The sequence below is a fragment of the Vombatus ursinus genome, unplaced genomic scaffold (genome assembly GCF_900497805.2).
Source record: "Vombatus ursinus unplaced genomic scaffold, bare-nosed wombat genome assembly UNPS02014779.1, whole genome shotgun sequence".
Classification (NCBI taxonomy): Eukaryota; Metazoa; Chordata; class Mammalia; order Diprotodontia; family Vombatidae; genus Vombatus; species Vombatus ursinus.
The window spans coordinates 38,186,768-38,202,347 of record NW_020954557.1 but is presented as its reverse complement, the minus strand read 5'-3'; the positions used below and the strand labels follow the sequence as shown (position 1 = coordinate 38,202,347).

Here is a 15,580-nt window from a genome sequence, read left to right as displayed (position 1 = left end):
CCAATATGGCCTAATCATGTTGAATGTGAACAGACACTGTAAGGTATGGACATCAGTTTTATGGCTGTATAAAAGTTAAAGCTGAAAAGGGAGAAGGGACTTTCTTGTTTATTTGACTCCTATTCTAAATATTAGAAAGTCTTTTATCCTGTTTGACATTATTCATAACAGACACTTTCAATTCTAGAAAACCAGAACTAAAACTTATGAGAAATTACAGCGTTAATTTCAAAATATAAAAAGAAAACTAGATAACCCTTTGGATAAGAAGATGGAGCATCCAATCCAAATCCATAACAAAGACAAATTCATTCATTCAACAGACATAAGAAAGGCATTGTGTCAAGAGGCGAAAAACGTTCTCATCTTAAAGCTTTGACTTCTTAAAAAGTAATTACTGGGGAAAGTATGTTTTAAATGTGATAGATATGATCTCATCAATGCATGTGCTTTGGCTTTGTGGGTACTAGCCTATGTGCCTCCCTCCATTCCTCCTCTGAATCATCAAAGGTAATATGTCAAAGAGGATTGGGTACTGGGCCAAGAAGAGCTATGTAGACCTTAAAGGAGTTACTCTGCCCTTGGCCTTCCCTCTGTCTTCTCAAGGTGTGGGGAGTCTGTGTGGCTCTCTCCTGGACTTCCCTTGCTGGAATCAGGGGTTGGGAGTGAGGGTGGGGAGGGCAGTAAGTAGCTCCTCTGCCTCCAGCAGACATGGGGCTGCTTACGCTTGGCACCAAGAGCGTATATGCTAATCTAGACAAGCCTGAGACTGATGAGCCTCAATTCTGTCTTCCTTTTTGCTTCATGTTTCTTTCTATGAGCATAGGCATAGATGAGCCAACAGCAATCATGAGATGAACATTTTGGGAATGGTTGCTTACTTTGGGAATTCTTGAGAAGCTTACTGACAGAGGGAAGACTTCTCTGCACCTACATCCTTCTTGGAGAAGATAACCACTGATGGAAAAATGAGCTCAAGCCATGCCCTGAAAGCATGGGCTTGGAGGGTACCATTTGGACAGCACAAAGCCAATGTGAAGATATAATGGTGGTTCAGCAGTCTTTCTGTTTCATATTTTAAGGAGCAACTTTTTGGTAGAGTATACTAGGAGTTGTGAGTTACTGTTTCATGTCTTTTTGAATGCATACTTTTGAATATTTTACATCTTAAGCCTTTCTTTTATATGAATAATACAAATAACTCTCCTAAACCTGATCAACATTGTACATTGAGTACCTTTATATTTCCTTTTGGAGAGACCCTAGACTAGAGTCATACCTAAATTTTAAATGATTTTCCTCAGGGCTCCAAGCTAGGAGCATAAAGAACTGGAGGGTTTGAGAAGGAGCCTAATCTTTCTCTTTAGAGACCAGGCACCACCAGGACTGAAACTGGTCTACATGAGACCAGAGCTCAGGCTCTTTTAGTAGGTCATGGTACCTGAAACCTTCCTAGGCCAGCTCCTGGTCTATCGTTACATAAATGTGTAATTTTAAAACAATTAAAAAAAATTTTTTTTTCAGGCGATTGGGGTTAAGTGAATTGCCCAGGGTCACACAGCTAGTAAGTATTAAGTGTTTGGTCCTAGGCCAGATTTGAACTCAGGTCCTCCTGACTTCAGGGCTGGTGCTCTATCCACTAAGCCCCCTAGCTGCCCCAAATGTGTAATTTATTAAAGGAATCATTCTGTAGTAGTGTGACCATAGAACTTGAGATCTGAAGCTCTGGGTTGGAGCCCTAGCTGTGCCACTTTGGGCAAGTGATTGAGCTTCTTTATGACTCAATTTCCCATTTTCCCCATCCATCAAATGCAGAAAGAATTTGCACTACCTATCCACAGAGCTATAGTGGGGGAGAGGGGTGTCTGGGCTTATGATTTTATGTGTAGGGAATTTGCCTGAGAAAACTTCTGTAAGTGCAGATTGGCAACTTTCTGACCCCTTTTGTTAACACTTAGGGCACTGAGAAGTTAAAGGACTTATCCAAGATCACATAGTCAGTATGTCAGAGGCACAGTTTGAATCCAGGCCTTCCTGACTCTTACCAGATTGTTCTCCATTATGCCTGGCTGCCTCTATGAAGAGCAAATGGAAAGCTTTTTTTTTTTTAATGAAGTTGATTTGAAAAAAACACAGTGTCCCTTCCATAATTTGTATCAGTGACTCTACTTTGACCCTTTCTTTCTTCATCCCCCACTCAGCATGTTGTTTTTCATTCTTTGGTACACTGTAATCATTCTAAAATAAGTTTAAAGCATGTGTTTTGTTTCGATCCAAAATATAAATGAGAGCAAGGACCGTGTTTTTTTTCTATACCACTTACTTTAATTCTGTATGCCATAGGTGTTAAATAAAAGATAAACATCCAATAGCAAAAATAAGTAATCAGGCTCGAAACTTGTCTAATTGTCCCAAATTACACCAGAAACCACCACAAACTTTGCATATTTCAACAATGGTGAAAATGTAGGCTAAAACTGCCCTAAATTTGAAAGGAACAACTTAGATGCCACAATATGGTTATTTAAATGACCCTAATCCAGAGACTTGGTATGTGCTCCATGAGTATAGAGGAACCAAACACAATGTGGATTTTTCTGTAACAGATGAAGTGGGGTGGCTACCAACTGATAAGACACAGCCAATATAACCATGACAATTAGAACTGTGTTTTGGGAAAGGACTGGCACTGAAAGTAAGATTTCAGGAAAAGTTGGTGGTTGACACCAAAGTCCCTGACCAAAATAGGAAAAGGAGTCTAGCAGCCAGCTATAATCCTCTACACACTCAGAATTCCAATAAACAGGCTTGGGTGTGTTTCATGGTGGTTTCAAGGTAAAGACTGACTTGGGGATCAACTAAATCTTTTTGTGATATACTGCTAGATCCCCTTCTAGTGGTTGTAGACATCCTTTTCCCCCCAGTTCATGGCATGTACCCTTCCATCAGTATTGTAAATGAGAGAGGAGTTTGGTGGAGGAGACAGTGATGGAAAAAGGCACATTTTCCAATACCATTGTCTCATCATAGCATGGAGGCAACTCTGGGTTTTCAAAGGCTATTCTAGTAGAATTCAAACTCTTTCAGGTCTCACCAAGTTGGAAAGGGTTTGAATGTGGGCTGGGGATGGACTGGTTATTTTCCCTTCATTAACCAGTCTGCTTGAATTTGGAAAGGCACTAGATAGGAATTATTTTGGCCCAGGCATTGGTAAAGGCTGTTTACTAAGGCATGGAGGTGTGACCTGCTTCAGTGAAGATCCACATTGCTGAAATCAAGATTTTCTTAAATGAAATATTTGAAGTTAAAGTATAACATAGGAAGGTACTTCCATAGGGATGAATAAATCCTAACTCAATCTTTCTTAAGTTTTAAGCACAGGATTAAGGATCATCAACTCTTGAGTTTTTAAAAACAAACAAGCAAACAAAATTAATACAATTATATGCATCTTTTATGAAAATTGTTGGCAACAAAACTTTATCTTATTACATTTTCCAATTCTTGTTAATAGAAACAGAGATAAATCAAGAAACAGTATTACTCTCCTCCCCAACTGGCATTTAAATTTCCTCTACCATGACCCTAAGATTGTCATTTTGTGATAAAGCAATGGAGAATTTTCTACTGAATCTTGTACATTCCATAGAGTAAACCTTCAAGATAAGGGATTTGTAAACTGCTACCTTTGTTTTGGGGCACCTTGTCATAGCATTCTAAAATCTATGCAGTACCTATGCACTATAAAATGAATAGAATTACAAGAACTTGTCATGTAAATGGTTCATATAATCCTGTCAGGACCTAATTCTGGCATGTTATAATCAATATAGGCCAGATTACAGATAATTCATGTACGCTATGGTTTGAAAATTGTACCACATATGCTGCTGCCCAATAGGAACTCTGTACCCTCAACATATCTAACTTGATTTATCTCAACATTAGTACCTACATGCCATATAAAATGAAATATTCTGGCATAAAATATATTTATAAAAATTAATATTTAAAAGTGTGCTTCATTGTATCCCTTTCTGGGTATTATATTCTAGGCAGCTCTGAGTGTACCTTGTCTATCCTAGTCTAGACTTGCTTGACCTGTTTGTGGAATGAGGTTTTTGACAGAAATGGGATGTCAAAGGGATAAAATTCCATTGTTAACAAAAGGGTGGGCATGGTGACTGATACTAAAAAAACATGCTGTATCAACTCATAATCTTTTTCTATAAGTTCCTAGGCTGCTTAATTTTCCTTTTTCCTTTGTGTAACTTTTCAAAAATGTTTTTCCCCCCAATCATTTTTATTGCATTTAAAAAAATATACAAAATACAAACATGACAAATACAACAAGCTGAAAAGCTATAGGCATTTGAGTGCCAGGAATGCAGGAAGAAGTAATATTCCAAGGCAGCAATTACATATTCCATCCTATAATCTCATAGATCAATGCTCTCAGCTGTCTGGATTCATATGTAACTGTATTCTTCCCGATGTGCATTCTTTCTTCCTCTAGGGGTTGTTCGATGACTGCTGGTATGTTTCTACCATAAAGTTCACAGTGTTCTAGAAACTGCACGCACTCTTGAATAACACTATCTCGTAGCATGATCATGTGCTTGGACATGTTTTCCAGAAGAGAAAGGAAGCATCTTTTGGCATAATACCAGGTATCAGTCCCAAGTTTTTTATTATAGGGTTCCAAGCTTTTGATAACTCGGGAAATACCGAAGTCATAATTTCCTTTGGCACAATACAGAGTTCCTATCACCAAGTTTACTATGCAGAGATGATAGATCTTCTTATCTGGATCATCGTAGGACAACTGCTCTTCCTCCTTTTCAATTTTCCTCATCAACTCCTCTGCCTCTTCATTTTGACTTGTCATGATATAGGAGACACACAAATTGGCCAATACAATGGCACTCACATTCAATATATTGTCATAATGCTTCTTGACTATGGGCTCATAAAAACCGATTGCTTCTTTGTATTTATTTTCCTGCATGAACAGAACATGAGCAACATTCAGTTTCCACACATCGTGGTCACTACAAAACTCCACGGATTTGCGAAAGATTTTTTCCACCATTGGATAATTCTCAAGGTTCCAGTAGATTTTAGCCTGAGCCATGAGCACTGGGATGTACTTTTCTAAAGTTTCATCATACTCATTCATGGCCTTCTTAAGAGCCTCATCGTCTCTATTGTGCCTGGCTTCTTGTACCTGCTTGGTAAGTTTCCTCAGCTGCTCGGTCAGCATCCCTGCCAGCTCATCGAGCTTAAGGAAAGCTTCTTCGGGGGCCGTCTGGCAGGTAATCATGGCGTCCAAGAAGTCATAGAGGTAGGGTGAGAGGAACTTGTATGTCAGGTGGGCATTTTCTGCCAGGACATCCGCGGCCAAGTCGAAATACTCATACTTGCAGTACAGCAGCAGAAGGTTACCAAAAGTCTCTGGGGGGAAAGGGTTCTGCTGGAGCAAAAACTGCAGCTTTTCGAATCCCTCGGTGGGTTTGGCATCCATGTTCATGAGGGCCTGGTTGTGCAGGGTGACCGGGTCCAGCTCCTCCTCCGCCCGCGGGGGCATGTCCGTCAGGGCCTCCTGGGCAGCCTCGTGGTTCCGCAGCTGGTACTCGATGGCCGCCTTGAGGTTGAAGGCCTCCACGAGCGCGGTCTGGTGAAGCACCAGGGTGTTGCCCACGCTGCGCACATCGATGCCCTCCGTGGTCATCCCCACCCCCAACTCGGGGTGCTGGCGGATGCCTCGTTCGATTATGTCCGCGATGTGCTTCAGCGCCGGCTCGTGGTGTCGGCTGCTGTAATAGGCCAGGGCCAGGTTGTAGGAGAGGTCTGGCCGATAGCCCGAGGCCTGCAGGGCGGCAGCGAACTTGACGCAGGCCGCGTCGTACTGGCCCTCCTTGTACAGGAGGCAGCCCAGGTTGACCTGGCTGTCGGGCTCGATTTCCCCCCCGGCCTCATCGCCCCCTTCCCCACTCAGCAGCTGCTCCACCAGGCTCTGCGCCCCGGGCAGGTCCCCCTCGCTGTACTTGATGGCAGCCTGGAGGCGGAGGACGCGGCCGTGGTAGGCGGGGTTGTCGAGGAGCAGGAAGGCCACGCGCGTGGCCTCGGGATAGAGGCAGGCCTTGTAGAGGGCCTGCGCCTGGTAGAGGCGGTACTGCTCCAGCTCCGGGTGCAGCTGCCCCAGCTGCTCATAGCACTCGGCCGCCAGCGCGAACTCCTGCAGGCGGTAGTAGCAGTAGCCGAGCAGTGACAGGCCGGCCCGGCACCTCGAGCTCCGCTGCAGCTCTCCGCCCAGAAGCTGCACCGCTTCGGCGTAGCGGGCGTTCCGGATAAGGCGGTACACGGCCGCCGTGAACTCTCCGTCCGGAATCTGCGCCCCGGTTAGGCCCGCCATCACCCCCAGGATTGCTCCGCGTTGCCGTCTCCACGGCAACTGCTGCGAAACCGGAAACAAAAAGAGAATGCCCTTCCTCCCGGACCCGGAAGTGAAAAATCTCTGTCGTCGGAGGGACGGTTTGCAATCGGAATCTCGGAGGATCTATCAGTCGCTATTTTGCTCGTTTCGCGAGACAGTTAAGCGAATGTGAAAGGATACCTGGGCTCGCAGAGAATCTCGGCAGTTTCCCGGCATGCATCAACTTTGGCCGCGCACGGACTCCTGGGAAGATGAGTTCTACCTCAGTCGTGCTGCATGCTGGGAGATGTAGTCTCTGCGGGGCATTCCCTCGCTCTTGGGGAATGTAGTCTTCAGGATCTTCCCGTCCATATTGAGAAAGCAGGGGGCAGCGTCCACTTTATGCTATCCTCTGTTCCCCAAGGAGGGCTGGGTTTCGGCTTCTCATTGTGTGCACTCAGCCTGCTCAGAGACGATGCTTACAAGCCGCTTTTTTTTTTTTAACCCCTTAAGAGGGGAAGGACAGGCAGGATTAACGCTATCTCTTTCTGCAAGAAAAGTCTAATTAAATTTGAGGCAATAGATTTTGAGTTAAAAAAGATCAGATAAACCCCCTGATTTTACAGATAGGGAAAATGAGGCACTGAGAGGTTCTGTGACTTTACTAAGGTCACACAGTAAGTGGCAGAGCTCGGAGTCTAACCCAGGGGCTGGATTCACACCCAGAGCCCCTGCCTCTTTTCCACCGCCCACAGCCCTGTGCAATCGAACCTACATTGGTCCTTGGGCACAGTCTCTGAGGACCAGCTAGTAGAGACGTTCTCTCAGAGGGTTCCTTTTGGGAGGAGAAAGCCTTTTTTCAAGGGGTGTTGGTGGTGGTGGTGAAAGTTACACTTAATTCCATCCTCTAATAAATTTGGGTTTGGGGTTTGGGCGGCATCTGGAAGCACCTCTTGAGTCTGAACCACCGATATGTATAGGCAGCCTGAAGCTACTGAGTCCAGAAATCATAGGATTTCATGCTACAGGGCCTGTGGAACTAATCTACACCAACCCCCTCATTTTACAAATGAGGCATAGAGAGAAGCTAAGTGACCTGCCCCAAATCCCACACAGAAGAATCAGAAATCTGGTGTTAGGTTTTAAAATTCCAAATCCATTGCTCTTTCTGCTGTCCCATATGGTTGGCTGAGAGGCCTTAAACCTGATCCATTGGAAGGACATAAAGAAAAAAAAAAGACCTGGTTTCTGCCTCTAAGGTGTAATATTGTTCCAGGTTTTATTGATACTATAAAATGTGGAAATGATGAGGTTCTTTGCAGTGCTTTGCTTTTATCCGGTACATCCTCTGCATAGAAGGGAGGCGGTGTTTTCAAACTTCTCTGAACCACACAGCCTGTGTCCTCTAATATCAAATACCAAGTCAAGAAGTTTTGTTCCCATCCTTCAGAAAAGAATGATACAATTAAAATCTCCTTTTCCTTTGTTGGACAGCATGTTGTGGTAGAAATAGTGCTTTACTCAGAGTCAGACAACCTGAGTTTGAATTCTGGATTTCCTGTTATTATACTTGTGTGACCTTGGGCAGGTCACTTAACCCCTCTGTGCATCATTTTCTTCTGTAAAAAGTGAGGGAGTTCAACCAGATGACCTCTTAGGTCCCTTCCAACTTTAAATGTATGATTCTATGATTATTTCTCCACTACTTAGGTCCATTCTCACAAATATACTTCAAAACTTACCTGAATCCTCTTTAGTGTGGGCGTTTCTTCCATAGGTGCGTACCACAAAACAGACATGCAGTTTCATCCTGTTTTTCTTGTTTGTGTACTTCTATAGATTTTCCAGAGGAGATCCACCCAGTGGTCTGAAGGTCTACCGCCTTTGTGACTACCAGTGTAACACACTGGCTTTCCAGCTGTTAAGTGCTCATTCTTGCTATGTGATCAGCCCATCTCCTTTGCTAATCATATATTTTCTGAATGATATGACCTCTTACATAGAGATTGTTATTGGAAATATGCTGCAGCCCGCCATATATTTTTCATTTATCTTTGGTCCTTTGGAGACTGTGATGTTCCAAGATTAGTACTCATCTCACTGATAGAGCATTTGTGTTTTTCAATAAAAAGCATAAATTTATAGATTGGGGAAGAGCTTGGTATTGTTAAAAGCATCACGCAATTTCTCACATGCATCTAGCCTGCCCTTTTCCTCTTATTCAGGGCCCAACTCATTGTCTTGTCCCATATATACATGTATACATGCACACACACACATACACATATATGTATATATATACATACATGCACATTTGGGTATATATATACACACAAATGTGTATGTATGTGATATAGATATGTATACTAGCTTAATGAACTGACCATCCAACTTCATGACACATGGTAATAGGTATTTTAAAAATCTATTTAGTTTTTCCTGCATGATTTGTTAGATCTCTTTCCAGTAATTACAAATTTCATTGAGAAGGTTCTATATTGTTTTGGGGCTTGATTCAATCAACAGAATATCATCCAGAAAAGAGAATCTGGAGAACCTCACATTCTATAGGAAAACTTTATTTTATAAACCTCATAAACAAAAAAAAATAAAATTTTCAACCTGTAAACTTAAGAATGTCACCTATTTTGATAAACATTAATGTCTTAGTAAGGATCCTTTTGACCATCAGTAGACTGAAGAAATAAAGAAATAGTGCCATGGATCATAGTTTCAATTAAAAAAAATCTTATACTTAATCAAAATTGAACCTCGTTCAGGCTCATAGCTAAATCTAAATTGTCAGAATGTTTTAGAAACTAATTGTTGATTGTCTTATTCTTCTATCAAACATGTTAAATAGCTCATTTAGATAGTAAATTCCTCATTAGGGATCCAATATATTTAACATATTTTGCATAATGCCTGTTACAATGCCATGAACAGGTAGGAGCTTAATAATGTTATTTGAAGACAGTGAATTATTAGTAATAAAACAGTGGACTCACACCCATTGTTTAGATAAGACTCATTGGTGACAATTACCTTTTGGGAAATGAAATGAAATATTTTCATTTGGGACTAGAAAAAGGACCATGTAAAAGATGACAATGGAATTTAGTTACTTCAGTGAAATGGGGGGTGAATCATGAAATTTTCAAGACCTTAAAAGGTATTTCAATAGGAGATTACTGCTGACAAATTGGCCTGATCCCTGAATCTGCTTTAGAAGAGCATGTTACAGTCCAGTCTGCAAGGGCTAGGACTTGCAATTTTAGGGGAAATTGATATGTACGTTCCTCATGCCAAACCTGTGCAATTATACTTGAGCATTATTTGGTTTTGACAGCAGACACTACGTCTGCCTCTGAATTACAACTGACAGAATGTTGTTAGGGAGTTAATGGTGGGTTGAAATTTAGCTTTTCTTCCTAATGTTTTCTCATAGACTTAGAACCCACCCATTTACTGTAATATTTTGATGGAGGCATAACTTTCCGATGGACATATCACCTTATGCAACAAGAAAAAAAGACTATTAGGCTACTCTAATAATAAATAACACCTCATTTATATGGTACTTAACATTTGTTATTTCATTTGATCCCCCCAGTAGCTCATTTTCCAAATGAGGATGCCAAGAATAGACTGGCTAAATGAACAGCCCAAAGCCACACAGCTATTAAGTGGGAGAGTCAGGATTCAAACCTAGGTTTTCTGACTCCTAGTCCAATGCTTTGTTTGGTTTTTAAAAATAAACACTATGCTGTATCTCAGTATGATATATGAGCATATATAGTCACCGACCTAATGAATTCACTTTCTCTCTTCATGCCCAGGAAAATATTAGAGATGTGTGCCTGTGAGTAGAATGGGTCAAAGAGCCTTCCATTTCACGGCTTTTAAGAGAGTAACAGTATAATTACACACACTCACTACTAGTAAATATAATTGTAGGCCTCCAGTGGTCTCTTTAGGTGGACTGACCCCAACATTCTGTCCAGATTTGGTCGAAGGTTTATTCCTAGTTTACCTGGAGTCAAAACCCTTTTAGGACTCTTTGATTTCTGAAAACTACACAGGCAGATCAATTCTATGCAATGTTTCTTGATGGGGGGAGAGCAGAGATGAGAAGGGGATACGTTTTCTTTATTCCAGCTGAGATTATGTCTTTGGCTGGCTTGGGTAAAAGTATCAATTAAAGAAAAATCATGACTTAGGGAATCGGAGAATTTGGTTTGAAGGAATGGTAGCAGAATTTCGTAACTTGAGATCTCAGAACTTTAACCATTTTTTTCAATAACTATATTTCAAAATAATCAATTTCCTTTGTAATCCTGTGTGTTTTATTTTATACATTTGAAAACATTATGCTGAGAAGGGGTCCATAGGCTTCACCAGATTGCCTAAAGGGTCCATGACACCAAAAGCATTAAGAACCTTCTATACACACTTAGATGTAATTTAATCTAATCCATTTTATATATGAATCCTTCAGTCCCCTCTGCAACATTTCTGATAGGTGGTCATGCAGCCTCTACTTTAACCCATCTAGCTACAAGAAGCTCATTGCTTTATACAATGGCCTATTTTTACATTAAGTCCTTTCTTAAATGAGCCAAAATGTGCTTTCTGTTAGCCCTAGTATAGCCCTCTGGAGTGACACAAAATAAATGCAATCCCTCTTCCAGATGACAGCCCTTCAAATATTTCAAGACAGCTATCATATCCCCCCTTAGTCTTTTCTTCTCCAGGCTAACTGTCCCCTGTTTCTTCAACTGTTTCAGTCCCTTCACCATACTGGCCACCCATTTATTTAGCAGGCAGTTAGCCTCTCACATAATTACCTTGGGTGCATTGCCATTAAATCAGGGCATAACAACAGGGCCTGGAAATGGGAAAATGACTGTTGCAGCTCTCTAGTCTCTCTCCCAGGTGGGCTGAGTTGTTTGGTTGTTTTTGTCTCTTGGAAGCACTTTGCTTCCAAATGGCTTCCTGTTTATGTAAAAGAGGCAAAATGACCCTTTGCTGTTCTCACAGCCTGTTTAGTTCCTCCATTTCACATCCTTGTCTTTGTGACAGAGTATTTCTCTAATTGCAGCAGCTGAAGGGGATAGGAGGGAGGCTGTTCTGTACCTTCCTCCTAATTTTATCTGATGCTGCTCCAGAGACCTGGCTTGGAAAAACCAGGACATTCGGCATAGACAGATGGAGGGCAGGGTCATTTTCAAAATGAAATGAGTGCACAAATCACACTGTGAAATTGGCATGACCATCAATGCTGCTATGATAGAGCAACTTTTATTCAGGCTCTGATAGGCAGTTGGGGAATAGATTGTTTTTTTGGGAAAGAAGGCTCTTTAATTAATGATAGAAATTCTGTTAAGCGATAAATGAGGTAGAATATGGTAAAATGTCATAAAGGGCCATTTTGTTTCCAATAGAATCTTGATCAGGCCGGAGCATTTATCAAAAAGTAAATCTATGCTACAATCCACAGCAAAAGTAAAATAATTGGTGACTGTAACAAAATGATTCTCACTTAAAGAAAAGAATTTTGCTTTTAGAAGAAGACTTTCAGCTCATGTACAGCCTGAATGTTGGTTTCATGGAAGTAGAAGGTAATACATGTTGAGAGTTCTATCCTGCTAAGATTGCATACATGAACTCCTTTAAAAATCGGTGTAGATGTCATATGATGAGTGACTGGTTAAGAGCATGAAGCTTGGTTCTTATGCTTATATATCTGCTTGGCAAAAAATGAGATGGTCAAATCCCAGGTGACTTCTTGGCATTCTCTTTGGAAATTAATTAAAAGGGACTAGTTCCCCTGGCAGACTGTATATAAATTGTAAACACTTTAGCTAAATATAACATTACTCACTTTCTGAATGCCATTCAGATGCAATAGTCATTTTAACACCATTCTTGTTACAGAAAGCCATTAAGGTATCTTCTCATAAATTTCTGTTTTTAAATTATGGCCCTAGAAAGTGCCTTTTTCTTTAGCTTTGGAAGTATTTGGAAGTCAGTTTCTTCATCTCCTTAGTGCTCCAGGTTGCTTTGTTTGTTTTGTTTGTTTTTGTTTTTTTTTAACCTCATGTACTGTCTTTGAAAGTGATGGGAATTCTAGATCCAGAAAAAAAGGCATGTAAAATGGGAAAAGGAAGAACAAGCTAGTATTCTATGGATCAGAGTAGTTGATATTAACTTATTGAAGCAATTATTCTGTCTTTGTAAAAAATAACCCCAAAATATATTTTCCCAAAAGGTTGAAGCCAATTTGTATTAGAGTCAGACCTCAGAAATCCAGTTAATGCTCACATGGAGAGAAACTTAACCTCATTATGAACTTAGCCTCCTCTGGCTTGTGATTACAGTTTTATTAATATTTTAATTAGTAATATGTTTCCTTCTTCCCTCGTTCCTAGATAGATCTTGCTTTTGATCAAGCTGCTACTATTTGCAGGTTTATTATTGGGTCCCACTGCTGTATCAGAATTGCTTTTTTAGGCTTAGCATAATTGCATCTCAGTTTATAAGCAAGGGAGAACATAATGGTGTGGACAGCGCCATTTAGAAAAAACCCAAACAAAAAATAAATGAAACCACCCCAAGACACTTTATTTATGTAGTATTTTCCTCCAAAGAGTTCAGACTGCTTTGCCCATATTGCCTCATTAATCCTCGTAAGACCTCTGTGAGTTAGGTAGGCGATAAATATTGTTATCTCCACTTTTAAACTCGGGAAACCTAGACACAAAAGGGTTGGGCGAATTGCCTGAGCCTGATGCAGGTTGCCTTGATCTGGCCAGTGGTGAGCCCTACTCTACCTCATCCCTTCTCTCCCGCTGGGCACTTTCTCTTTCCAGTCATTTGGATTGTCTCTGGATCATTTGCTGCAGTTTGTTCTAATAGAACAGGCACAATGGTGCAAGAATTTTAAAGTTTAAGCACCGGAGCCATTGTGTAATTGTGTGGCCCGTCAGGGCGGCTGGCGGCTGCTGCAGTGATGCGGGGCTTCTGTGTAATTGCCCATGCAAATGAGCAATTTATAATAAGGCCAGCATAACCTAGCATTAGGCTGGAGACTCTTCCACATTCAGAAAACTTCGGCAAAGCTGAGGAGCAGCACCTTTGTCATCTTGAAATTGCTCCAGTGACTTCAACTCTCACTGTACCCTTGTCAGGTAGTCAAGCACAGAACTGAGCAGGAGGATGCAGGTTAATGGGCTACCCACTAATACGAAAGGAGAGCTGCAGTCTGAGTTGGGAGTCTGCAACGTGCTTCCTACTTCAGCCCCTAAATCACCCTGGCTGCAGAGAAATAAACACTCGTCACTGGAGATCTTAAGCATTTTATTAAAAACCAAAGATTTTTTTTTTTGGTCGCATAAAGCAGTTTGTTTCCAAAACAGTCTTTGAGACTGCATAATGATTATACATCAGCCCTAGAAAACCACACAAAGGGAAGGAGTTCAAATGATTCAACCAAAGACTTTTTTTGTTCTTTTTGTGCAAAACAATAACAATTAAGAAGTCAATTAGTAGGAATTCTTCAGAGTATTTCCAAAAAAGAGAAAATGGCAAAAGGGATACTTTTTTTCACCTTGGGGATGAGACCAAAGACTAGTCTAGTAAGTTATTTCCAAGACATGCCATGTGTTTTGTTTTGTTTTGTTTTTAAAGGGAGATTGGTGGGATCCAGTTGAATCTGAACTGTTTGACAGCAAAACAAGGTTTGTGGATCCAAAGTCTACACGAGAAATGGACACAAAGCCAAATGACCATCCTAAATAACAGTTTCATGGCATATAAGTTCATTTACTTAAGAAAGCAATACCCATGTAGGAGGACAAGTGTCTGAAGATACATCTACCTACCAAAAGAGACAAATTACATGATTTTCCACACACCTGCGAGAAGCAATGCTAAACATGCAAGTTCATTAGAAAGTAAATTGGAAAAGGTACCCAAAATAACCAGCTGAGGAAAAGAGACTGGTGTTCCAACAATGTAAACTTGTCATTAGGGTCTGTTAAATTAAATTGTTCATCATGAAATTCTCTAGATTCTTTTGCCTCCACCAATTTTATTTCTGATGCAAATGTTGTTTCATTTAGTTATAGCCCTCTTAGGAAGTTAATGGAATCTCTTTCTTCTTGTGGTTGGATTGTACAAGCATATACTTTCTATTTCCTGATACATTCTGGTTTGGGGAGTTATTTATTGCATATGGCAGACCATGCTGTGTGTCTTTCCAGAGCTGGTATTTTGAAGTAGAGGAAAGCTTCACTACACTGATAATAGCAGGTTCTCAAATGATATTTTAATAAAATGAAACCTTTAAATTATTTTCAATGAAAACTTTTTCCTTTAAACTTAAACTTCCCATGTTGTGTTCAGATTTTTATTCCACTTGAAGGAAATTGTCCCGTTCTGTTGATAATCCTCAATCCATAAGAATCAGGCAAGGCAATAGATTTTAAATTAATTGTACCTTAAAGTGAAACTGTCCACTTTTTTATTCATTGTCCTTAGGGAAGAACACCTTTAAAAGTATGATAAGCATTATGCTTTGAGTGAAGAAGAAAATAATACTCAATAAATTGCCTTGGCATTAATATAAAATGCTATTAGTAACATCAACAAAAATTAACATTATGTTTTAAATGATTTTAAACTTGACAGTTCTTCTTTGCATATACATCATACCAAAAATACAGACATTCTTAAATTTCTCAGATGGGGAAAATCATTGCTAATTTATTTTGATTCACTTTCTAAATTCATCTACTAAATTTTGTCAATTATATGGGATAAATGGAAACTATTTTTTCATTTTGACTCTAAATTGAATAGTAGTGCCTTTTGTGGTCAGTAGAAATGTGTTCAGAAATATGAAAATGATAAGGTTGTTGTATACATAACCCAAATTCCCAGTGATGATAACCCTTTTAAGCTTGTCATGATATTACTCCAAAATATAATTTTCAACAAATGAGTAATAGATGTGATTATTGTCATAATGTACATTGAAAAAGACCATCCTGCTCTTGGAGTTAGTGTAGACATAACCTAGAACCATGAATTGTAAAGGTCAGAAGGAACTTTAGATATCATTTCATCTAACTCTGCCATTCTACAGAGGAGGAACCTGGGGAT

The 15,580-nt window shown here is 40.3% G+C and overlaps 1 protein-coding gene across 1 annotated transcript; it reads right to left on the bottom strand.

Annotated features, from left to right (window-relative positions):
- Positions 1-3,432: 3,432 nt before the first annotated feature.
- Positions 3,433-6,641, bottom strand: TTC30B (tetratricopeptide repeat domain 30B). Its single transcript, XM_027865953.1, has one exon. It carries the CDS (start codon positions 6,413-6,415, stop codon positions 4,418-4,420), a length of 1,998 nt encoding a protein of 665 aa, XP_027721754.1. The 5' UTR covers positions 6,416-6,641; the 3' UTR covers positions 3,433-4,417.
- Positions 6,642-15,580: the final 8,939 nt, after the last annotated feature.